General features: G+C 38.7%; 1 protein-coding gene across 1 annotated transcript in view; it reads right to left on the minus strand.

Annotated features, from left to right (window-relative positions):
* MDN1 (midasin AAA ATPase 1) overlaps positions 1-26,277 on the minus strand; it is a 93,678-nt gene that overhangs the window by 22,118 nt on the left and 45,283 nt on the right. Inside the window, 32 exon segments of the mRNA XM_054514215.1 lie at positions 336-482; positions 639-795; positions 2,260-2,455; positions 2,644-2,717; positions 3,157-3,266; positions 3,547-3,693; positions 4,806-4,930; positions 5,604-5,698; positions 5,913-6,008; positions 6,654-6,889; positions 7,853-8,126; positions 8,779-8,940; positions 9,896-10,592; positions 11,690-11,799; positions 11,982-12,363; positions 12,459-12,673; positions 12,815-12,985; positions 13,864-13,990; positions 14,830-15,061; positions 15,203-15,413; positions 16,559-16,679; positions 17,016-17,176; positions 17,772-17,905; positions 18,562-18,671; positions 19,346-19,478; positions 20,274-20,387; positions 21,375-21,595; positions 22,718-22,920; positions 23,406-23,551; positions 24,088-24,296; positions 25,435-25,551; positions 25,852-26,027. Of these exon segments, the coding sequence (XP_054370190.1) occupies positions 336-482; positions 639-795; positions 2,260-2,455; positions 2,644-2,717; positions 3,157-3,266; positions 3,547-3,693; positions 4,806-4,930; positions 5,604-5,698; positions 5,913-6,008; positions 6,654-6,889; positions 7,853-8,126; positions 8,779-8,940; positions 9,896-10,592; positions 11,690-11,799; positions 11,982-12,363; positions 12,459-12,673; positions 12,815-12,985; positions 13,864-13,990; positions 14,830-15,061; positions 15,203-15,413; positions 16,559-16,679; positions 17,016-17,176; positions 17,772-17,905; positions 18,562-18,671; positions 19,346-19,478; positions 20,274-20,387; positions 21,375-21,595; positions 22,718-22,920; positions 23,406-23,551; positions 24,088-24,296; positions 25,435-25,551; positions 25,852-26,027 (5,809 nt within the window).

Genomic DNA, 26,277 nt, shown 5'->3' on the forward strand with positions numbered 1-26,277 from the left:
AATGTTCTTATTTTGACAAGTCTTTGAACATGCTGCAAGTTTTGTAATGTGAGAACACGTTGTAGCTGAGCTATCTTGAGCTGAACATAGCTGAACAACACAGCTGAAATAAGACTAACACAGACCTGTGTACATTACAGACTTTTCACTGCCCCATGTCCTTTAAGAAAGCTGTGTTAGGGATCATTTTTAAGACATGAAAAGGCTGGTGAATGAGGAAGGTAAAGGTGTTACCTTACATCATATTATGGTGGGTTTAAATATATTGGCAAAGATAGTAAAATGCTCAAGAGCTCTGTACTGTTAAACCAAGCCCATTTTTAGTGGAAGCTCACCTGTTTTAGCAAGGCTTTTAAAGAGATCTGACAAAGCCCGTTGCTTTTGCATCTGAATATGCTTTGCCTCTGATTTCTGCTTCTCCTTAGTTGCTGTCTGATCAAATGTTAAATTTTGCAGTTCAGCTACAGAAACAATAACACCACCTGTATAGAAGACAGCAGACAAAGGTATGAGATTGAAATTTTCATGTATGCAAAGCATTCTTTGGGAAGACAACTATATATCTGCACTTTTTCCTGACTTGCTCTATTTATGTTAGAGAGGTCAACTGTGGTATGGACATCACAAGAAAACCTAACCTGTGAACTGGTCGAGATTTTCCACCAGGTTTAAGAATGAATTATTTTCTGTAACTGCTGTACACATTTTCTTCATCTTCTTCGTCAGCTTAGACAGACGATACTGAAGAGAATCTGTATGAAACGTGATGATGCCCTGACATTCTGGGAGTGCCCTCTGAAAAAAAAAATGGAAGAAAATTATACACAAATACTCAAAGCTCTCATTTGAGTCCTAGGAGTAAATTGCTTTAAAAAAGGGCTCAATTCTGCATTTATTTGAAACCCCAAAACATGCTCATGTGATTCTTTCATCAGTTCAGCACCAACGCTTGAGAAAAATCATAACACATGTATGTCAGGCAGGCATTATTTTTGAACAGTCAAGTGAATGATGCTATGATCTTACTGTCTTAGGTGTTTGTCATTACCTCCATAACAAAAGTAATCACTATGTCAGGTCAGCTTCCTGTGCCTTCCAAGTCTAAAGGCATTAACCTAAATCACTAATGGCCTCAGGGTGTCAGGTAAGAACATCCTCACTCACTTTCCACTAGACAACAGAAACAGTGTGCAGGTAGAAATTATTAAATAACAGAATTAATTCCTCAGCATATCCAAAGCTTTTCAATTTTTTTTTGGTTCAGTTTTTTTTTGTTCAATTTCAATTGTTTGCATGCGTCTTCTTTAAGGAATGAAGACAACATGGAGCTGCAAGCAGTGAAACCAATAACCCTGTTAACTATCAGTAACAGGCTTACAAATCACCCACTAACAAACAAAACCCTCAATCAATCAAATACATTAGATTTGCATTAAATTTCTGCCTCCTTGCTCTACCCTCCTGTACAGGACATGAGCAAGATCAGCTCTGCTCCTGGTCTGAAGAAACAGAACAAAGCTGAGGGTAACTCAGCATTTCCCACTTACCACCAAATTCTGATGAGTTATGATTGTCTCCTTGCATCTTGTTAATAAAAACTAATGATATGAATAGGAATCTCTTTCAGGAAGAAAATTAGCTGACTTCCTCTCTGAGCTGGGCAAATTATTTAGAGACAGAGTAAACTGAGACTCTCTAGAACAGGATTTACCATGCATCAGCTTGTCCAAGGCAAATGTTCACAGTCCACAAACTCAGTCAACAGCAAACATGTGACAATATAGTGCATTCCCTTATGAGTATCCAAGCCAAAAGTGATTTAATATTTAATCAGACCTCATATGCACAAATCCTACAGCTACATCATTATTTGTTTGTGTCCTTGTTTAGGAAAAAAATGAGTAATAATAATTTCAACTCCCAGGCTCCCAGTTTTACTTCACTAGTAGAGAAGTAACAAATTGCTGCAGGCACTATGTAAGCAAATGGGAGATGAGATGTGTAACAGCCTCAACTCTGTTATCAGAGCACAGATATAGTGCCAGATCAGTACAGACCATGCTTGTCATCCCATGCTGCATTCCCACCCATCTGCAGTGTTGCATAACACTGAACACAAGTAAGACCAAAAAAGTTTATGATATATTCAACAGATCTGACACTTACATAAGATTTTCCTGCATTAATCAGTGAAAAGCAATGTATAGATGAGAATAGGGAAACTGTTCTTCCCACACTTAGAATAACTAATTCAGTCACCTTGGTAACATCTGTTCTAGCAGACAGAACCTTTCTCAATGTGTTGTTTAGCCTCTGAATTTTGGTTTCTTTGTCGTCAGACTCCTCTTGCTTTTGCATGCAGTCCAGCTGCTCTTCCTTACCAATCTCCACCAAGGCAGGCTGACATGGCTCATCCAGAACAACTTCAAACTTCTTCATGAATTTAAAGAGAGTTCTAATTACCAAATGAAAACAAAAAATTACTGGGTTTTGTAATCCTGGAAATCTCTCAACTGCTGGAAAGAAATGTTTTCACTGTGTTATGAGCAGAAGAAACATTTCTGCATTCAAATGTAACATCATAGAGAAATCATCTAGACAGAAGGTTTCAAAAAGGGGAGCTTTATTTAAGTTCTGACTTACCTGCGTATTTTTTCAACTGATTGCTTTATAGCCCAGAAGCTGACATCATTCCACCTGGAAATCTTCACAAATTCCTATTAGGAAAAAAAATAATCAATGGGATTACTTATGTAAATGAAATTAACTATTTCCACATCAAAGATGATCTTTAAACCTTATCAGCTACAATGATCTCGTAGCCCTAAAATGCCAAACATTTTAGTAAGTGAGCAAATTATTGCACAGGCATCTTATTAACATAATATTTGCACTGCATAAAAACTGCTGCATAGCCAGATGTTGTGAAATGAACAGCCCTGGGTAGAAACCTTCATGGATAAATGGGCTGATCAAACATTAAAGCTTTCAATCAACCCGTCCCCCACCTCAAGAATTAATTCTTGTCAAAGAAAATCTTAAGTTTAGTAGGGATTTCAGTGGCCAACAGAACTATTATAGACAAATTCAAATAGCTTCTGCTCCACTGTTCCTTTGATTAGACCAATATGTTGTCTGAGCCAAGTCTCCTTTTACCTTAAGTTCTTTTTCTATGGGCTGACGAAGTTCAGTGATTTTGGCCTCAACACACTCTGAAAACTGCTTATAGTAATTGTATAGATTCCACAGGATGCTGCACAGAACATCTAGAAGGGAGAAGGGACAGATAATAATCATCATCATCATTCTTTTTTTACAAGAGGGCATTTTTCAGTATCATTACAATAAATATACACCAATTTTTTTGGAACCTTAGCAACACCAGAAGATGGGATAAATTGACCAACAGGACAACAGTAAAACATCCCTATTGGCTTGTGTTCTATTTATGAGCTCAGTGACCTGTCTGGAAAGTCTGGAACACCTGATGGCTGAATATGGGGATGCTGTATAGGTAACTCACCAGAGATAATGCTAACAACTTACCCTTTTCTGCTACTTGAGGCATCAGCAAGACATGGCAGTGGAAAATCAGCAGTACCTGGAGCCGTGCCTGAAACTCTCCCAGAGTAGAGCCTTCAATGAAAGCCTGTAATGTGCTGACCAGTGTTTTCAGATCCATTTGCTCAGTTCCTGAACATTGCACCAGAAATTCAGAAAGAAAGTGAGAGAAAACAAACAAACAAAAAAACCTAAAACATTTACTTGAAAATTGTTGTCTGGTCTTCATAACTTTCAATTAAATATTGAGTGTCAATTAGGAAAAGTTCAAAACAAAATAGGAAAGGGGCAGAGAGGGGAAGAATTCTGATTTAATAAGAAGTAAAATTAACAGACTCCACGCTGGAAGAAAGGAAAGGGAACAAGAAGCAGCGTTAAAATAGTGACTGAGAAGGTCACTTATATGTTGAATTTCAGAATCCATTGAGTATTTACAGAATACTTGCTATTCTTTAAGAATGAATGGCTTTTTCAGTCATGATAAGCAACAGCACAAATAAGTCACTGCCAGTTCCTTAACTCCTCAAAGTCATGAGGACAGAAATAGAGCAGAAGAATCTGGTAGAGAATACAGTGTCTTTAGGGTATTATCTGTGGAAGAAGACATGTTGTCCTCTTTGAGATGTACTAACTGAAGGATCTGAGGCTCATCAAGTGCATTAAGTAGTCACGAGATTGGAAATTTGGCCTCAAGTCAGAGGATACTGCTTTCATCTTTACAATTCCATTAAATTTGGGGGAGGCAAGGTGTTGCCTCTCATTCCCCTATTTTATGTAACATGAACACATGCAGACAGATTTGCTAAGAACAGTATGTACCAAAACCTACTTACTCTAAGAATTTTTTAGGCTTTATACAGAATGTTAAAAGCAGTTCAGCTGGGATATGAATTATGCTTTCTGCAATTAAAAAAACAAGGAGCCTTTTCCAGTTGCAGATGAGGCCTCCTACCCTCCAAATCTGTTTGAAATGTTTGTATATGCATGATGTACAGCTATCACAATTCTACTTTCTTTTAGGTGCTTTTTAAAAACATCTTTTCTTTACATCACAACACAGGCTCTGTGAGCCACAAGTGGTTTCACAAATATATACAAAGTTCATTCCATATGGAAAGCCCTACACAGTCATGGAATTTACTGTGGGCAAAGAGCTATATCTGAAAGTGCACTGTCAAAGTCTGGCATTTAGGACCGTAATCACACTAGAACTGCATCACATTTATTTTAAGGCCAGCACTTACCTTCTGTGTTTGCCTCTGTCTGTTCTTGAACATACTTCTCAATCATCTGATAGACTGAGAACCAGTGCTTTGTGGATTTCTCCACATGCTGCTTCATAACATTGTCCAAACTTACTGACCAGCAACTAGAAACAATAAGAAAAGGGAGAGAGAAATCAAAAATATCATGGGTACTTTGAACTTTGGGTTCAAAACAACCAAAGTTTGTTTTCTGTTTCTATTAAACTAATGGAAAATGTAGCAGGATGAAAGAATCTGCACATTAGCTTAATATATACAATTTCTGAGGATCATTGTTTTGCTACCATTATTATATATGAGAGAAGAAAAAAAAGAGAGGGTAAAGCAAAATCCATCAGAGGCAGGTTTAAAAGTTTATTTTCTCAGAAATTGAGGTAGACTTGTGGAATTCCTGATTGTGACACACTGTGGCTATAAAAATTTCATGTGGTCTTAAACGGGAGACTGGAAAATCATTTTTAAGGACAATTTAATGATAGTTATTAAACAGACAAAACCCTACAGGCTCAGGAAAAACTTGGATGAAAACAGGAGAGCATTGGTAAAATATTGTTTCTACTTCTCCTGAGGCAAATAGAGTCACCACAGCCTGGACATGCTCATTCTGATCCACTACAGCTCCTCACTGGTGGTCTCCTTCCCTCACATATTTTCACCACGACAGATAGACAGAAGCATGTTCCAAAATTAGGGCAATTCTGTATTGGAATGTGCCTCCATGTGGAGATGAAAGCTTACAGTATCTAAGGAAAAGCAGCATGGAAGGATAATTCTTACTTCAACTCCAATCTGCGCCACTGAATGATCAGCTGTGTGACCAGATCCAGGTGCTTCCGCAGGGACAAGGCCCGACTGGCGTTCTCCTCCCAGTCCTAGAAAAGCAAAATTCCCCTTCACACAGCCAGAAATGAGTCACTGCCTGGCAAAACTCATTGCATCATTCTGGATTACTGGGTTCTTGCTCTTTAAACTGTCAGCATGGAGCAAGTTCACTCCCCCAAATCCTGACAAGCAGCTTCCATGTACTGTGTTTGTCACATGGTACCATAAAGAGAAAAATGAACTTTACCATAGACTTCTTCTTACCTGTGCCTTTGCAAGAAGAATTTCCAAGCCATTCAGAAACTTTGAGAGAGGACTAGAAAGTGGAAAACTCCGGATTCTGTCCATCACAACTAACAGCTGCAGAACAAAACCAAAAACATTCAGGAGCTGCACTTCAACAGAAGAAGCCATGAAATTCAGTTAATTTCTATGAGCATAACTGACCCTCACAAGAGATAAGAATTTTTTTCTTTTTTACACATTTTTAAACTGTTTTCTCAATTTAGTATAAGATCACTAGGAATTCAGTAAGGCCAATGCACTTGGGGAAGGCAGCACAAATTACCTAAGGCTAAGAGCTCATCTTAGGAATCTGAGTTTCTACATTACCCCACGAAATGTAACCTTAAAACAACATAGATGCTGTAAGAGGGACTAAAAATAACTATTCTAAAGCATTATGAAAGAAAGAACTTCAGAAGAAAACTGAGTAGAAGCAGCAAGACCTCGGGGATCTTTGAGCTATGGCAGACTGAAGACTGCTTAAAACTCTAAGTTCAGACTTGGCAGAATTCCACTTAACATTTCATGATTAAAACAGAACAGCTATAATACATACAGCAATACCTATACCTCTTATGAATAAACAGGTATGACTTCAAAACATCTGCATGAGTAATACAACATCTGTGCAAGCATATCAGTGTGTATGCACATGTCTATACATATCTATACACATACACATAAATGTAATCCTAAAATGTTTCAAATATTTGTTTTTACCTGCGCAAGTACAGGATGCTCTGGCCATTCCTGCAGTAGCCCATTTATTTCTTTAGCAAAATTGTCAAGCACAGGTTGGCACTGTCGGACTTGCTGAATATTGGGATGCTGATAGAAGTCATAAGGGCCATCTTGCTGCAGCACAAGATCTGAAGTTACTTCCTCAAAAAAGGTATTGTGAAGAAGAGTGCTCAGCAGAAGCTGGCTTCCCAAAAGACTGTCATTCATTTCAGCACCTAGGAAGCAAGTAAGGAAGACATCACACATGCTATTAGTTCTTTTCTCAGTTGAATAGATAAAGTTAGGGGTTTTTTTCCCCCCTGTATCCCAAGCCTTAGCATGTTATCTTTTACAAGGGTAGAAGACTATACCACTGGAACAATGAGATGGAGTATGGAACACAAGACATACTTGGAGTTTTTATTCTCTATTTTATCAGATTTTTCTACGAAAGTACAAGAAGTGTTATAAAGACAGGCTGTAATCCTGTCAGAAGAACAGATTGTCTGTATATAAATTTACATCAAGGAGATACTACTGTAAAGGAAGGCTCAGTGGAAAAGTAATCCAACACACAAAAGTAATCCCACATACATTATGGCTCAGGTGCAAACACAAAAATAAGTCATGGTAGAAACAACAGCCCTTATTCACTTCATCTTAATTGCGCACACGCCTAGATCAGAACTGAAATACATAGCTGTGCTTTAACAAGTGATGATTCTGAGTCTCATACATTGTTAAAAAAATTTACACATCAAGTTTTTGACAATTCAGGGTGGAATAAAAACCCCATGATACCTTTTTTCTTTTTACTTTATATACATAAGCTAAATTTAAAACAATTCTTTAATGAACTTCATTGCAAAATTTACTTCTGAGAAATTTCTTCAAGTGCTTTATCTTCCACAGGACTATGCAGATCCTATGATCAAAATTTCACTCAGCAGTCAATACATTTTTAAACTGTGTTGGTCTTCTGTAATACCAAATGGAATTAAAAAATGCATAGAAGAATAAAAAATCAAAGCATTCCACAAGACAATTCTGAACATGGGACAAATTCTCTGCGAAAAGGATTTTCTGTTTTGTGCATTTCCCCCATAACAGGTGTGTTTCATGACCTGTATTGTGATTATTTTGAAACAAATCTTTACAAATCTAAACTGGCATATCTGAAATACTGCTAGCAGTCTTACCAATTAAAGGATAGAATTGTGACACCAGGCATGCACCAGTCTGATAGCAGGAAATAAATGCACTGAAATAATGCTTGGCTTGATGAGAAGGCAGACTCTGTTGATACCACAGGGATCGAGCAAAGTTTAAGCACAACTGCTGATGAACCTTCATTACTGTTTGCATGGAGCTCTTGGACAAAAGGGCTCTGTCAACTTCCAGCTGGTCTTCCACTGGATCTTCAGTTTCCATTTTTTCTTCTAAGCTTGGCTGAGCTGTGATATCTTCAAAGTCCTGCAAATTACATGATAATCAAAAGTAAATTTTATTGTCTCCTCTCTCTACCTCCTCTTTTGCTTTTTTTGGCATTGCAACGACATGCTAATGATTTGCAGCTGGTACCATATAGACAGACTGCCAGTCTGAAACTGAACACAGGTGTACAGAACATTTCAGGGTGTAACTACAGCAGGCAGGAGTGCAGTACAGTGAACCCTGGGCTGCTGCCAACTAAACCCCTTTGCAGAAAAAGAAGCAGCAGCTGTGTCTGCTGATAAACCACCTCAACACTGCGTGGTTGCTCGAGGACCCGACCATTCTGTCCCAGCTGCTTTATTTAATCAAGGAGATCAGCTTTCTCCACCTATAGTAGAACCTCAGATGACCTTACTTGCTAAACAAAAAATATTCCAGCTTTTTACAAGTAACTATGTTATTGTTCAGTTATATAATTTGGGATTTTTCACCCAAACCACAGTACAGTTCAAGCTGGAAATTAATCCCAAAAACATTTTTCAACCAGAAGGTGAAATAAACCACAAGCACATCAATGAATACCTATCAAAATCTGCCCCAATTTGGCTTTTGGTTGAAGGAAAAACTACTTCATTCCTCATGTCATTTACAGCATTTACTTTCAGGAGCAACTTCAGATGTAATTTATTACCTTTTCATGAAAAGGAAATCTCCTCCTGAATTCTTCTTCTTCCTCCTCTTCCTCGCTCCGTCCTTTCCCGTGGCTTTTACTCCTGTACCTGTACAGGCTGCGTTCCATGGCCTCCTGCTCCTGGGCACGGCGCTCCTGCTCATCCCATTCGTTTACAATTGCCTAAGGAAACACAGAGCAAGATGCTTCTACACTTGTCAGTGTTTAACATCATCCCTATTCCATCATTGGGGCAGCATCTATTTTGCTGGGCTCTTCCCTCCTCTGTGGTCTACAACAGTAGAAATCAAAGCCATCTAATATTTGTGAGTTACCCTCTTAACAAGCTAATGAGGAAAATGTAAAGACAATACACAACAGAGTACTTGACCAAGTTCCAATCTCCTTTCCTCAACATTTAATAAAGAAACTCTCCACAAAGTTAGCATTGGGGTGCATTTTTCTGTGCATGTCCAACTTTGGGTTTTGCTGCTTGGGGTTTTTCTTACATAAATAAAATATTTACTAATTATTACAGGCTATTGTTTTATGCCTTGATAAATTCAAACAAGTTAATCCAGTATACTAGATTATCTTTTACAATTAATTGGGAAAAAATTAGAAGATTTTAAAGAACATCCTACTAATAATTATCAAGATAAGGACCTCTAAAGATCATCTAATACAACCCCTCTGCCATGGGCAGGGACATCTTCCACTAGACCAGGTTGCTCAAAGCCTCATCCAATCACTCTCAAACACTTTCAGGGTTGCAGCGTCCACAACTTCTATGGATAACCAGTTCCTGTGTCTCACCATACACATTTCTAAACAATTATTTTTATATTCTATCTAGATTTACCTTATTTCAGTTTAAAACTCTTATGCCCTGTTCTACAAGCCTGGGTGAAAAGTCTCCTTCCCTCCTTTTTATAAACTGAAAAGCCACAACAAGGTCTCCTCAGAGACTTCCCCCAGCTGTACAACCTCAACTCTGTCAGCCTTTCTTCACAAGAGGGGTGTTCCAGCCTCGTGATGATTCCTATGGCCCTCCTCTAGAGCTGTTTTAGCAGATCCATGTCTTCCACAGGGGACAGGTTCAGAGCAAGACTCCCAGTTATGGGCATCCAGAGCTTACCCGACACAGATGTCTGAAGAGCTGCAGAGATTTCGGGTCCATCTCTCCTCTGGACAGTACATGGCATTGAAGATGCAGCAAAGCATTCACCAGGAGCTGCTCTGGAGTTGGGGAAGGCTGCTCAGCTCCCTCAGATCCTCCTTCAGAGTGCTTCAGAGAGAACTTTTTAAGTCCTTTAAGTACCCCAACTGAATTCACTGAGCATAAAATTTCTGCCCGAGCAAAGTAAGTGGGAAAGGCCCGGCCAACAGAAGGAAATGCCAGCAAAGAAGTGAGGAGGTTGCTGAGATCAGCAGGGCACACAGAGCTCTGCAGCACTGCGCTCGCTTCAGAAGCCACTAATCGCATGCCATGCTGCAGCTGCATGATGGCAGCCTGCAGGGGAGCGATGGCATCAGGGAACACAGCATACTCCTCTGCCAGGTGCTTTCTAAACTGATGGTGTGACTGTTGCCACGATGCCTCTTCATTTAACAGGTTCTGTGCAGCCTGCAGTGATTTAGGTCTCTCTCCACGGAGGAACTGCAGGAGGCGGGCTAGAAGGTCTTGGACTGAGGAAACCCGTGCTATGCTGCTGATGTACTGGTGAGCCTCCTGGTACAAGCAATCATACAGAGGAGCTGGAGGCCTGAAGGCCTTCCTTCTAGAAAGACTGCTTATTTGCTCCTTCAGCCTTTGCATTCTTTCATGCAACAGCCTGTTAAGAAATAACATTGACTGCTTTAGACATGGGAATACTTTTCATATGAACTTGTTTAAATGGATCTAACATAGCAGTTAGATACAGGAAAAGATTAATCAGATTATTCCTTATATTATTCCAAAATTAATCCTTATCAGCAAATAAGGAAAAATAAGGGACAGCCTTTTAGCCCACAGATGTAGATTTCTTCTCTCCCTGCCACTTCAACAAACTTCAAGTACTTTTTTCTTACTACCTGACAGCTCTGTGAGCATTAAGAAAAAAAATAATACTACCACAAGCAATTGGTAAAACTCATCCATTCAGAACCTGCTTTCAATTATTATCATCTCTTTAAGCAGTAGTATGGAACTACCAGAGCCTCTATATGCATAATAATAAATCAAAAATTCCTACTGAAAGTGGAAAATAATGAATAATAGACAGTTTTTATCTTCATGTACACAGAACACACCTGAAGGCTACAGAAAAGAGAAAGCTCTTTGCTGAAAATTTTCTCCTCAAGTTCCTCTGATAAAAAAAAGCTACAAAAAGCCCCAAACAAAATAACAGTGACTACAGATTCTGATTATCAACAGTGTACTCTACTCTGTGTGGTAAGAAATTTAATTCATCCACTGCAACACAGGCAAAGGCTATTGCTAAAACACACTATGCAGATTTTCCCCCAGTAATATCAGCTGAAGAACTTTGCAAAATAGCACTGGCACATATAATGGCCTTGAGAAACTACAGTGATATATAATTCATCTCACTTCAGCTGATTGATAATATTGTCACATTTAAGGAAAGTACTGTAATTTAAATGTATGGCATTGTTTTTACTTCCGGGCATGGTTTCAACATCAATATATGATGGCCACTGCTTTAATTATTCTATTTTCAGCAGTACAAAGTGTACAGACAATTCCTTATTGCAAGTAAGGAGCACAGTTGCTTCTTCTCTACCACCTCAACGTGTAAATTGATACTTTAAAACCAGCAACTCTAGTTTCTACAGAAAGAGAGAAAAATTGTAAAGCTTCAGAGCCTGAGCACTCAAAGATGACATGTCCACTCTAAAAGAGATGGGTTCAGTGCCTGGGTGTTACCTGATATGGGGATGAATATAGTTGCTGACTGTTTCATCTTCAATACTTTTTCCTGTATGCAGCTGACATGAAAAATCATGTGTTTTCCATTCACACTCCAGCTGGTATAACTAAAAAGGAAAGAATAAGCCATTCACAGCAGTTCTTATTTTAGTAACCAAGGAGGTACATCAACTTCTTGGATATTAGAAGACGTTCTAACGGTATAGTTTAAAAATCATGACCAAGCCAAACTCCTCTGCATTGATTTTACACATAACAAAGGTAAAAACCAACTTGGCTTCATACTCACCTCTTCTTTTGAGTACTTGAGCTTGTATTCTCTTTTAACAGCTGGATCAAACCTGGTCTGTGGAATCCACATCTGGATCTGCACCAAGCCAATGCTCACCCAGAGGCTTCCTCGCCAAGCCGTCTCCGGTAACTCCTGAAGCCCTTCCCCATAGAACTGATGCAAGCAAGTGAGCAGAAGGAACAGGAATTCTTTAGGAAGTAATTCCTGATCAGTGATGCTTTCAAGTATCTTGAGAAGGTACTCATATGCAATAGGATCCTTGAGGTAAAGCTTCTCACAGCACTCCAAAAATTCTTCTTGAAGATCCACTGGAATCAGATCTACCAGGGCAGAGAGCAGTCTGCCTAGCATTATTCCTTGCAGTCTAGCATCTGTGTGTCTGAAGAAAAGGAATGAGAAAATATTTACACACAGTAAGCAACCTTCTGTAACATGCTTGATTTAAATAACAAATATGTAGAAAAGAGGTCATACCTAAAATCTGCTATTGAAGAGAGAGCCAGGTTGGTCCACAGCACTGTGCTGACTTTGTGAAGCTGCTGTGCTCTCTCCATCCATTCTCCCAGTGTTACATGGGATGATGACAAGACAGGAAGCCCACTCACATCCCACTGGCTTGTCTTGCTGCTACTAGTTAGAATTTCAAAGAAGCACTTTGAGAAAACAGCTCGGGTCAAAATGCCTGGGCCCTGAATCAAGAGATTAAGAGTTAGATCATTCAGATGCAACTTGCTCTGACTATGCTAGAACTTACAATATTGCTTTAGAAAACTTGAATTAGTCAACAAGAGCATTCAGCCTAGAATTTGATTAGATCAGAAGAGACAAACCTTCATAGAAGGGTTCACATGGGATTTAGAGAATTTGTTTTCCTCTGCTGCAGGCAGTGGCCTCCAGGTCAACCAGTAATCTGGGTCCGTGGTGAAAGTACTGCTCCAAAAGGATGCTAACACAGCACTAACTAGCTGAGATGACAGAAGAGACATTTCTTCAGGGGATATCTAAGGAGAAACAAAAACCTAGAGGTGAGAATAATGTACAGGGAGCAAAACAAAACTAAGCACACACATGTACAAAGAAAGTATGATTCTGTTTTTCAGTAGGGATAGTCCAAGATACTCTCCAAGATCCTTTCAAATTCACGTAGCATTTGCTTGCATCTCCTCAATGAAGAGTAAACTTGCTGAGGTCAGCACTGTCTCCTGTCTGTGAAATATGCAGCATGTTTACAGAGCAAGTTGTTAGAATACAGCCTGTAGTCCATGTCTGTGCAACCTTTTGTTACAATACACAAGGATGCAGAGGCATGAAACAGGTAAAGCCATCCAATACTCTGCTCTGAAGCATTTAAGGTGAACTTTGTGTTTTACTGTGCTTTGTGGGAACACAACCACTGTACAATAAATACTAAGCAGAGTTATTAAATGTTCTACAGAAAATGCATCAAGTAGCTTTATCAGTCTGTTTGATTTGCAACAGAACTAAAAAACTTTAGAGGCATGGGAACAGAGGAAAGCATTTTTCAGCATAGAATTACTTTGAATACATAGATACAACCAGGCTGGCACCTGCCATCCAAACAATTGCCCATTAGGTCACAGATGGATGTATGGAACAATACTACCAAACAGACTATTTTATTTGAGATTTTGTTGTATTTTATCTTTCAACATGGTGTCTTAATTGCATTTTCTCAAGGCTCACAGTTATTAACTTTTCTTGTTAAAAGAAGGAACAGCTTTTGTCAGGCAGACATAGAAAAACTGCATGTCAAAAATCTTAAGTGATATTCATATTTTGAAGAACCTTTGAAAACTTCAGGAAGATTAATTAAACTAAAGATCTGATTAAATTAAATTAAAATAAAATTTGTTCTTACTTCATTAAGGTGCAACAAGTGCCACAGTCCAGAGAGCTGGTGAGAAGCAGCTGGTGTCAGCTTCAGAGAAAAAGCTATGAACTGAGCTAAATCTGAACAGATGCTTAACTCTTGACTGCAGTTCTTCCTGTAGCAGGTAAAAAAAATGCAACCTAAGCAGTGCTTAAGCAGGGCACACGAATGGAATACCAACCATCAGAGTTCCAACACTTGGATAGTAAAACCAATTAAGAATGGCAAGCAAAGTCACCAAAAGGTTAAAATGACTGCATTCCAAATGTTAGGGAAGAACAAGCACTCAAATAATACTCAAAACTCTTGAATTCTTCAAAGCTAACAAAATCTAAACACAAGAAAAGGGGGCAAAGTGTAATCTCCTGTAGCTAGAAGCTCCATGCTGAGCAAAACACACAAAACATTTGGGGAAAAACCATTTTCTAGCTTTATAGCTTTTGTGAAAAGTCAGAACTTTGCTGAATTCAAGAGTGAACCACTGACTCTAAGAGTCTCATTACACAAAAAAATTACTTTCACTAAACTCCATAAATGATTATCTTTTTTTTAAGGAATGGCAAACCAGACTAAAAATAAATACACTTGGCCCCTTAAAACAACACCAACACTTCTTAAATTAATAATGTTATTTAAAACTATGATTCTATGTGTGTATAGTTTACACAAAAGGAAGCATGCATGCTAGTCTACTTCCTTCATCTCCAGGTCTAATTCTGTTTTTCTGCAGTAGCCCCCAGCAATACAATGAAAACACCTTCTGTTGATTCCTGATACACATATATCAGTGTGCTGCATAGATATATATGCACACATACACAGGTGTATATGAATCACAAATACATACATACAGATTTACATGCAGATATAAAGCACCAAAGTTACAGCTTCTAGCTAGGGATTTGGAATAGCATGAAAGGAATACAGCAGTTCTTTCTCCAAACTTCTTCTTACCTTCTTGCACAAGCCTTGGCCAAATAATCTGCTGTTAGTTTGTACTGCCAGAGCACCCCTATGTATTCCATGGCAGGCCACAGCTGAACTTGACTGCAGAGCTGGCTTAGCAGGGCAGGGTCTAACTGGTTGGAAATGGTGTCTTCAGGAAGCCTTTCTTCTGAATAACTGTATGTGACTCCTTGTGCTCTCAGCTGTGAATGCACAGCTTTCAAAAATGTCTGTAGCTGACCTGTTTGACAGAATAAAAGAGGCACATAAATATATGTACTATGTTTCTTGTCAGTGAACATTTAACATCCTTTCCATGAGTGTACAAAAGAATGGAGATGGCAGAAATCATCCTGCTGGGCTCTTCACAAGTGTAACCTACCCAGACTAACATCTTCTAAATGATTGGCTCTTATTATCAGGCCATCAGCTTGCAGCAATGCTTTCTTCATCTTCACTCCTGTGGCAGCAATTTTCACACAGCACATTTTTTCCTGCCATCTAGTGTCTCCACAGGCCAATCTTAGCTCCAAGATGTTCAGTGGTTTGCTGAGAGCTTTTAACTGAGAAAAACATTCCATGCCCAGTTTATCCTAGAAACACGAGAAGGACAATTTGTTTCAGCACAATTGTTTCAGACAATTTGTTTCAACAAAACCACAAACAAGATTTGTGACTGCAGACAAAACTAAGATTTCAAATTCACATGCACACAACTCAAGTACAAGCATATATAACCAGCCTGCAACAACAGCTTAAAAATAATCTTTTAGTAGCCTGACTCAATACAGCAGGAAGACAGAAATTAAAACAGGTGGCTACAATTCCTCCTTGTCAAGTAAGGGTTTTTCCCCTTCATGAAGAAACTACATAGATCATGCAGACAAATAGTATCTCAACTGGGCAATTTACCTAAATCAAGGGCAATAAATATACAAAATAATTAAAAAATACCAGGAGCTACTGTCACTTACAAGAAATTACAGTTTGCACCTGCAATTTAAATCCATTTGGAGGCTTAGATATATTAGATACATTTGGATGCCTAAATACATTTGGATCTTTCCAAATCCTCAGTAAGCACTGAATGTTTTTCAGTCTCATAAAGTAACTATGTGCATTTTTTGTTAGCTCAGTATCCTTGAGAGAGAAGGTCATAAAAACCTAGGTCTAAGCACTAGTGACCAACACAACTGCACATGACTACTTGTGCGCTCCTTTTAAACAGGGACTTGTACTCTTTAAAAAAATCACTGAAATATTTTTTAAAAATTAATTACAACAGATTCTGAAATATATGAAGAGCAAACTCCAAAACTTTCAAATTTTAAAGGCCTTGTTTTGCGAAGTCATAAGGCAGCCCCATCCTGTGCTGTATGAAAGGAAGTGCATAGGCTGTTCTAAATACACCTATGTTCACTGAATAAGCAAGTGGCATTTTGATATTCACAAGCCTCCAAAACACAACAAGGAGTAATATTTTTATGCTTAGGTCCCCCTTTCTATGACATAATTAATTAAACATAGCATAATTAATAGTACAAATACTATCTCTGGATAACTGATATATTTCTCAAAAGATATGTATATTAACATGTGCTGAAATTTTTTTTAATCAATCTTAAAAATAGAAAAAAATTGTGTTTTCTCTGTCCTGAAAAGCAAGTGCTGTAAATATATTAAAGCCTATCTGGACGTTGCTGGAAATACAAATCCTTTGCAAACATAATATTGATACCTTAAATGGAAGGGGTCTTCCTAGAGACTTCTGTAGTATCTTCATATTGGCTGAATTACCAGCAGGATTGACCAAGCAGTTCTGAATCTGCTGTGAAATGGATTGAATTTCCCTGGAAATCCTTGTAGAGGAAAAAATAAAAAAAGGGAGGGACAGAGGAGAGAAAAAAAGCCCACAGTTAACAAAAGTTTGAGAAACAAGACAAAAGGAAGTATAAGGATGTATAAGTATTCTTTTACTAAAGGAGTAAAATTCTAGATGATCATTTGAGCAAGCAGAAGCACAGTGGTAGGAAACACAGATTTTAAAAATAAATGATGTTACTTGCATCACTAATGGAACATAACTTGGGACACTAATCTAAACAATGCTTAGCAGATATAATGCTACAGAAAAGAGTAATTTATACAGCTATTTAACAGAAACAAATCAAAAGCCACTAAACAAAGCCACTCACTTGGTCTGGTCTGACCCAATAAGCATCTGAGGAATTCTGTCAATGAGGTGTTTCATGACCCAGTGCCAGTGCAGAGCCAGGAGTGACAACCCTGGTGAATCCACGGTGACAGAGTCAGAGACGGCCCAGAGCCGGTCCCGCCACAGCGAGCAGCACAGAACCTAGAACCAGCCAAGGGGGTTACAGAGTTACCCCTGCCACAGGTTACACAAGACTTCTTACTTCAAGCAGGAGAAAAAGCAAAACCACCATCACTTGTATAAACTTCAGAGTCCCACAGCGTTTTGTATTTAGTGCTACACAACCAGGACTCAAGTACAGGCTCTCTAAAAATACCACACCAGCAAGGGGAACTACAGCAGCCAAAACCAACCAATCCATGCAACAAGTCTACAATGTCAAGATTTCAGCAAAATTATATTCATGGTCTGAAAAGGGAAAGGGAGAAGTGAACCACCTCTGTGGCCTTCATGTCAGATATCATTCTTATCACAGATAGAAATGGATACTCTATTTATCATCAGTGGAGAGAAACGGGAACTCCTACAGCACACTTCATGCCATCCTAAGCAAGTATTAGAGGACACAAATACAGCAACTGAAACAAACATGATTGTTTGCCTACTGTTAGGCATATTCTGAATACAAACAGAAGCACTGCACTTTATTTCATGGCACCTGAAACTAAAAATAGCGTTCTGCACACAATCTCATTTCACTTAATTTCCATAAATGTACAATGGAAAATCTACTCACATTATGAGTGTCATCATCACTTAAGGCCACCTGAGTAGACTTCACCCAGTGAAGTGCAAATGCATCCCAAAGTTCAAAGAAAGCAGCAAGGTTGACCACGACTACGTGAGGAAGACAGTTGTAACTTCCTGGATCTGAGGTTTGGGGAAGAGGAAAAGAAAGGCAGAGACTGAATATTGCAGCCACATCACATGACACATGTGGGTCAACTTGGTCAACTTCTGATCACTAGAACCTCTCTAGCATTGAGAAATAAACCACAACCTGAAAAGATCCAAGAAATGAAGCAATAAAAGTAGCCCTTCATTATTTACACAATTCCCGGTTACCTCTATGCAGTTTATACATATATTAAAAAACTCATAATAAGGGATTCCTTGATCAATTGCTTCTATGCAGTACACTAACTTCATCACTAAATTTTACCCTTTGTTTTAGAAGTAACACTTCCCACTTACATAAAAACACAGCTGAAGAATTTGGTTATTCTTGCTAGCTAAAGACAGAACACTATTCCAGTTTCTCTCTACCGTTATTTCAAAGTTTGGTTAATTAAGAGAAAAATCATATTCATTGATTACCTTGTAGAGGCAGGACATAAATAGATACCTTAGGTATATCTAATTTAAGGATAATGTGTTAGATACCACACTAGTCCTCATCTGACTGCTTTACATTCACATATTCCTTCTTTGCACACCATGTTTGAAGCACACATTTCCTAACAATGCAAATGAACTGTATTTCAAATTGACTACAGAACCAAAAGGAACAGCAAAAATCAACCCACTTTTGTGGAAATCTAGAGACATTCTTAAGGCACTGTTTCTTGGCTTCTTGCTGGCAATCAAACTCTTCTCAAGGTAGCTCCTCTTTTCTCGGTCAAGAAATAACACTGCCCTGAAGTAAAAATAAAGTTGTTATCAATCCAACTGTTTTAAACCTTGGCCTTATGAGAATGGTGAACTACAACATGGCATTTGAACTGCAAAGTGACATAATACAGTCAGTGTATTATGGAAGAAGCATGAAGTGCAACACAACTAATTGCTTGAACATGGTTTCTGTAGAAGCAAGTTTCACAAGGAGCATATTCCTGACTTCACCAGGAAGGAAAAACCAGTGAGCTGCTAAACAGATGCAACACCACATCCTGTAGGATATGTGAGCAGCTGCTTTCTTAACACTTTAACTTCAAAATCTGTGCACTTTCTAATCTTATTAGGAAAAACAGTCAAAATCCAAAAGCAGGAGAACTATTTAAGTTTTGTCAGAGATCTCACACTGCTGCTTTTGCCTCTTTAATGCTTTATCCCACAGTTCTGATTTTTCCTTGAAGTACTGCAGCCTGTATGGAATGCTGGGAGCTCTGCTCCTATATTAAGTGATTGTGTTTAGTATGCATCTACAGAAAACAGAAGCAAAGAACTTAAACACCTGTACAAAAACCTCTGCTTGATATTTTTGACCACACGTATCAAAACCTAAAATCACACTTGGCAGACATCTCAAGTGTTTACTCAGCACTGGTTACAGGCATGAGCACTTTTTACAAGGGTTTTTTTGTAACCCACCGATTTGCGGCAGACTTCAAAAGCGTAAGAAGCTGGTCTGTGTGTTCCATTTCTGTATCAAAGTTCATCGAATTTCTAATGATCTCCAAAAACTGCATATTCCATCTTGGGTCCAGAGGCATCACATGTTCATCTGGAAAGGCAGACAAGACAGGACAGCAGTGAAACATCACTCAGTTCTTTTCTTTGTCCCCCTGCCTATGCAAGAACATTAAGGAAAGAAAGAAGCAGCCTAGGAGGAAGGCAGTCGAACTCTCCCACTCCAGATATCCCAACAGAAAAGCACTAAAGCTGACTGCAAGTTCTGTAAAACAGAACAGTAACAATAAATTAAACAGGGATTAGTTTAGAAACTCAAGTCTGGCTCCCAGTCCAGGCAAGACACCCAGGACCATCCATAAAAGGCCCACTGTCACTGGATGCAGCTTTCATGCACCTAACAAGCTTGGAAAAGAAGCCACAGGTCTGAGCTCCCCACAAAACACCAAGGGAAAATTACAGGCCAAGCCATGGGTTTCAGATGGGCTAACACAAATCCTGAGGAAAAAAAAAGACCAGGGTGCCTAAACTATCAAGTCAGAAAGGCAGTGAATATTTGAATCACTCTTCAGAACATCATTATGAGCTGTAGGAACACATCTGAGCCACAGATACACAGCCAGGACTCATGGGCAGAGCACTCATCTCTAACTTGAATAGTATGAATGCATTTAATTGCCATGTTTGCTGTTCTAGACAGCAAGAATGTTTGTGTTTGTTGTAATTTTTTTTTGTTTGTTTTCTTTGTTGTACTTTCTTTTATGACAAAGGCAACATATATTTAGAATTTAGCCTGTGTTTTGCTACAAACATTTCCTAAGAAGGGTTGCAGTGTGTTCAGAGAACAAATAAAGGAAGCAATGTCTTACATCCATCTTTTCCAGAATACCTGTCATAGTTGGCTGTAGCAACTTGATCATGTTACTGACTCCAGATGAGAGGGGACTGGCATAAAAACAACCAAGGGCTCCAGCACCCGCTTCCAGCTGAATCCTCACTGAATCTGCAGGTGAAGAGGGGAGAACATGGGCATAAAAGAGTGTTTAGTACAAATCAAGAAAAATAACTTCAACTGAGCCAGCACAAGCAGACTGAATCAAATCTGTGCATCCACTTTGGATATGCTGGTTGGTCATATTTTGTATTGGCTCCAGAAGAATGTCAGAATATCAGAGCTGAAGACATAAATCTTATAAGGAGTTCTAGTTGAACTAGTGATACTACATGTATGCTAGTAAAATATGGTTTGTGAAAATGAATTTATATCTTCAAATCTTCTCTCAATGCATTTTTTTTTGAGGGGGGGTGGGTGAATTTTCTTTACAATAAGGAAAACAAGAGCATACTTTTCATTATTTTTTTACATATTTTCTACTTTACAGACCTACCTGCCTGAAAAAACAGGAAAATAAAGAGGAAGCAATTAATATAGGGACAACATATCTGAGATTTCAGACTATAGAAGAAAGCTAAATGTGTGAATTATTTGGACTAATGGCTGCCTAAATGCTTCATGAGTTTAATGTGATTAATTCTGTAATTAAGTGAATAGCTCTTCTCAGCTATTTTCCTCAATTTTCAGAAAACACTGCTTCAAGAAATCTCAGTTCTGCAGTTTCTTGGCTTTCTAAGCATTTGTATTTTAACACCAGATACACAGAAGGCACTTGCCTGCTTTCACTATCACTAAAAGAAATAGTGAAAAGCCGTATTTGCTTACACAGATGAAAAATCGATCCAAAAGTTACTAATTCAGAAGTGGCACAAGTTAAACACATGGCTGAATAATAAAGGATAATGTTTAGCTCAAATCTCCTTACTTCCCTAACATGCACAACCTGTTTCTGTCCCTCCCTGGAGCCTCCATGCCCTTGAATTACTGTGGATAGTTGAGAGTCTTCATAACCCATAATTTGGAAAGGTCTGGATATTTTCATAGAAGACTTAACAACTCAGCCCTTAGACAAAACAAAGTTAAATGATTACATACCAAGCACCTGTGGCAGATTTTTGGCTAAGGAGTTAAGCCATTTAACTCTTAATTTCCAGTCTTGATTGGTTGCCTTTTCTATGAACAATTTCACTGAAGCCTGGAGAACTTCCATTTCGTCCATCCAGTTTGCATCTATCTCAACAGCGCTGAACTTGAGACTCTCGGGATTAGTGGACTGCAGAACTTTCTTAAGATCTTGCAGAGTCACTGGTAATGTCCTAAACACAAACAAGTCCAGCAATCAAGGGCTTGAACTGCCAGATCTAGGAAAAAATATATTTTGCAGGTCAAGCTCTGCAACCATCTTTAGGCATCAGTGCAATGCAATGATCTTTCCTCCATTATTTAGCTTTAAAACCAGTTTCCAACTTCAAATCAGTTGATAGTGTCTACTGATTATTAGGAGCTCACTGCTACCAACAATTCATGCACTACTCCCCAAGAGAATATGCACAGAATTTCACTGAGAAATTCTAACTGATTTGTGCACCAGAATGATGTGCAAATTTAAAAAGACAAAGATAGGAAAAGAAGTGTCATTGAGTAAAAAATAAACAACAACACTGAACAAAAATAGGCAAACAACACAGCATATTGCTAAGAGTTTACAATTCCAACTTTTTCTCTTACTACAAGCTTCCACACTTGTTTCACTGGAAGCAACCTACAGTACCTATCTGTATACCTACAGTCCAGAGGAGGTTATTAAACAAAGAAGGCAGAAACTAAGGTTTTGCACCAGTGTTGTAAAACCTAACAGCTATATTGCACAAGAAATCATTAGAAAATTCTTTCATACACCCCCTGAACAGGGGCCTCTGCTACTTTCAGACAGCTCTGTCTGAAGAAGGAAGTTTTTGTTTTTACCTGAAACTACTGGACCTAAAATTACTGATGAGTAATTGATTCCATGAAAACTGGAAATCCAGAGAATCATTAGTGTACTTTAAACTACTTTAATGCTCTGGTTTTTTAAAGCTTAGAAGCAAACTGAAGGAAGAAATTTTGGAGCTCTTATTACCTACTAAACCCAGTGTTTGCATTCACATTTTCTGCTAAACAACTCTCAAAATGAGTCAAATGCACTTACTGAAAATTAAAAAGTCAAGTCTTTTGAATGTATTTGGAAGACTTAAGAATAAAGCAGTAAATAATTGAACTTTCATTTGCAGTGGTTGTATGCAAGGTAAAGGTAACAGGAACACAGAGTATGACTATCACAATCTCTACCTGCACAGTATCATGAAGACAGGATTTTGCAATAAACAATGACATGCCATGAATAGTTCACATATATTGTTTCTCTTTTACTAGACCAAAAAAAAAAGTTTCCTGCCTACCTGCAGTTTCTGAGGTTTAGTCTATGCAGACAATACATCAGGACCTGTCCATCACTCTGGACTGTGGAAAGGAGTGAATCCTCAGCTGCAAACAGACCTGAAGGCAGGGAGTCTGGCCACAATCCCACTGCCAGCAAGGACTCACCCCAAGTGTCAGGGGAAGCCAGAGAGGAAGCATGCCTCGTAACCAATTCTAATACAAGCTACAACAAACAACCAAAAAGCAGTTTAGAGTCACATTCAGACATGTAGCATGTACTCAAGCACCAAACCTCAGGAAACTCTTTAATTACATGTATGTATTATGAAATTACTAGACACCAAATCTTCTACGAACACGATATAATGTACACAATAAAAGTACCAAAACATTCCTACAAGAAGTGAAACAACACACTGTGCAGTTCCAAACAGGAAGTGAATGTGTCTACAGATGAGTGTGCACAGTGTTACAGGCTACAGATGCACCAGTGTGAATATCCCAAAGTCTCAGCTGAAGCTGTCACAAACTACAAGCCTCAGAGTCCAAACAGGATACTGTTTGGTTCATCACTCCAAGAGCACCATCTTCATCAGTCTCTGTCTCAGGCATTTAAGAAACAGAGGATCTCAAACACTAGCCTCATGAAGTTACATTTTTTATTTATCTAGATGATCTAAGAAAAGCTTTCAAATATAGGATTTTTACCTTTTGGTTAATCTGCAGTTGCTGTGAGCGGCCATAAACTTCCCAACAGGCTCTGTAAAAAGACTTTGCTAATCCAAAGCCTCTCTGTATTTGCTGCACAATTAATACAGCAGCCTGAAGCAAAAGTGACAAAGATGACACAGAACCTGAAAGATACACAGCAATTAGAGTGATACAAATGTTTAGCAACTGTCAGCCCTTTAATGTGACAAACACCACTTCAGGTGTCATGATACAAAACAAATATATCCATTGACCTGAAAGCTGAATGGATTCTTCCCAAGGTTGATACGAAAATCTGACAAGACTGTAAATAACAGATAACCAGCTCAAAAAAAGACATCAGACAGCTGAGCTGAATGAAACTCAGCTGCAAAATACAACTTGTGCAAACCCTCTATTTTGCTGATTTTCACTTTGAATACATTGGCTTCACGATAGCAAGGGATAATGTGCCAGTGTCTGATGTCTCCTTACAAAGCACAGCAGCTACCACGTTTCCATGACTTGGGCCTACTTCCTGGGAATGCAAAAAAACCAATCCAAAAGTACCTGATTATAGTTTTATGTGCTTACTTATATCAGCACATAATAAAATAACCAGTGTTTAATACTAAAGACTTCATCCAGATATACATAATGAGCCCACGTTGCTAAAGAATAGTGAACAGACTTTCTTTACCTGCTATTGCTTCCTTGGTTTCTGAATGCACAGCCAGAAGTGCATCACAGACACTGTCTCCAACTAAACCCAAACCATGCAGGAGTAACTTCAAATCCAGACTGTCCAATATATTTCCATCATTCTCCCCAGGAATGTAAATTTCAATCCCACGATTCCGCATGGCTCTGGATATTTCCCCATGAACTGGATCCATAGAAAGGAAGAGTCTGTTGGGTATTAGAAAAGAATAATTCAAGTTGCAAGCGGCCTACAACAATCACCCATTTCAACTGCCTTAAATTCTTAAGATGTAACTTAGGCCCTTAAACTATCACTCTGGAACTACCAAATCTGCTTCTCCATAAAGTAAATTCCTCTTCATAAAAATGGGAACACAGTATCTAGAAATCCAGGGACAGCTACTGAATTTAAAAAGAAATCTATATGAATAGTTATACTTTGCAATTAGACACAGATATTCTGCATGACTTCTAACTTATTATCTGAATTATGTCTGTTCTATCATTTGCCCACTTACAAAGAAAAGTTAGACTATGCCTCTGAGCTATCAAGATTTTTAGAAGTCTTAGCAACAGCTTCAAATAAATCTGTGCTATTTAAAAACCAAAGTATCCAACATTCAAGTAGTTATTATTATCAACAGACACCACTTAAAAGCAAGGAGGAAAAAGTACTTCTGCGATACAATGTAGTGGAAACAGGTTTCTGAAAAGTCAAGAGTGTTTCCAAGTCAGAGGAACCAGAGGGTATCAGTCCCAATATCCTTGTCATGAATTTGTAACAGGTAGGAATGATACAGAATCCTGTTACATTCTCCTTCCATCTTCCCCAGAGATTACTTCAGGTCTGAGAGAACAGGCTGTCTATTTGTGTGGTTTGTTGGAGTTTTTTAAAGTCCTGTCGTTGCAGGAAACTCAAATTTATATATGGGATGGAAAAAAGCTGGGAAGAAAATTATTATGCCCATATACCAGCTTTCATAACCAGCATATCTCAAGACTTCAAGCATCCTCAATGCATCCTCAGTTTCATCACAGTGAAGCAGGGAAGTGCTGGAGTCCTAAACCAGAAATTCAAAATCAAGGCAGAGGCACACTGCTATGCATTTTCCTGTGTAATAGTTCGTGTTGCAACAGGCATATAAAGCAAAGCCTCTTAAGCTTTCTTTTATATGCTCACCACAGTGCAGTTTTCTTCCCTGCTAGAGAGTGTCACTACACTGCATGGCAAACTGAACAGCATTCAAAATACCAGTAGACTGGCTCACTGATGACATTTTAATGCTAAACCTGCTATTTGATAAAGGAGAAAAAAAAAGGAGAAACAAAAAGCAGAAAGAAGTACCTGAAGTTTGGATGAGGAGCTATTGTTGGAATCGTGCCATCTATGACACCTCTCTCACTCATGGTCAGAACACCTCCTGGTTCAAGCAAAGCATTCAAGCGGTCCAGCACAGAAGGGCTACATTCAAAACAAATTCATGTGGTCATAAAAAGGTACCAATTTGATCCCCCTCTGATCTGAAATCAAAATGGTACCAACCTTAAGCAAAACCCAAAGAGTTAATTACTCTATAAGGAAACAGGAAAATTGTCAAGTGCTACACTGTCTGAGAAGGAAGAGACTCTTCCAGAAAATCTAACTTATTGCTCCTGTGTATTATCAAATGCAAAATATTCAGTTGTGAATCACTCAGTAAGAGGCAAAGTCAATCAGGGAGGTCAAAGGGTTCACTGAAACAAGGCCAGTAAAATCTCTTACTTGCAGAAATTAACATTGTCCATTAGGAGCCAGTCTCCAGATTGCAGGGCCTGAACCAACATCCCATCTACCCACTCAAAAGTGCCATGGCTGTTGCAGTCAGCAGCCTGGGCCTGCTGCAGCTTGAAACGCCGGAACTCTTCTACCAGGTGAGCAAACTCTGAAAGGAAATACATCTTACACTGAGACTCACATTAATGAAGTAGCTTCCAGCACCATTCAAGAAAAGTAGTAGTTATTTTGTTAACAAACATATATGCTTCCTACTTTTTAGGGGAACATAACAGCAGAGGCTCCAGCTCTTCAGAAGCTTCCCTTAGGCAAAACCCACTTGAACAGAAAAAGTTTGCAAGCACAAAGAAATATAAAACAGATTGACACTTTACTCCCTAAACAGGTACTTTTCTGCATCACTTCTCCTCCATT

The sequence above is a fragment of the Molothrus ater genome, chromosome 3 (genome assembly GCF_012460135.2).
Source record: "Molothrus ater isolate BHLD 08-10-18 breed brown headed cowbird chromosome 3, BPBGC_Mater_1.1, whole genome shotgun sequence".
NCBI lineage: Eukaryota > Metazoa > Chordata > Aves > Passeriformes > Icteridae > Molothrus > Molothrus ater.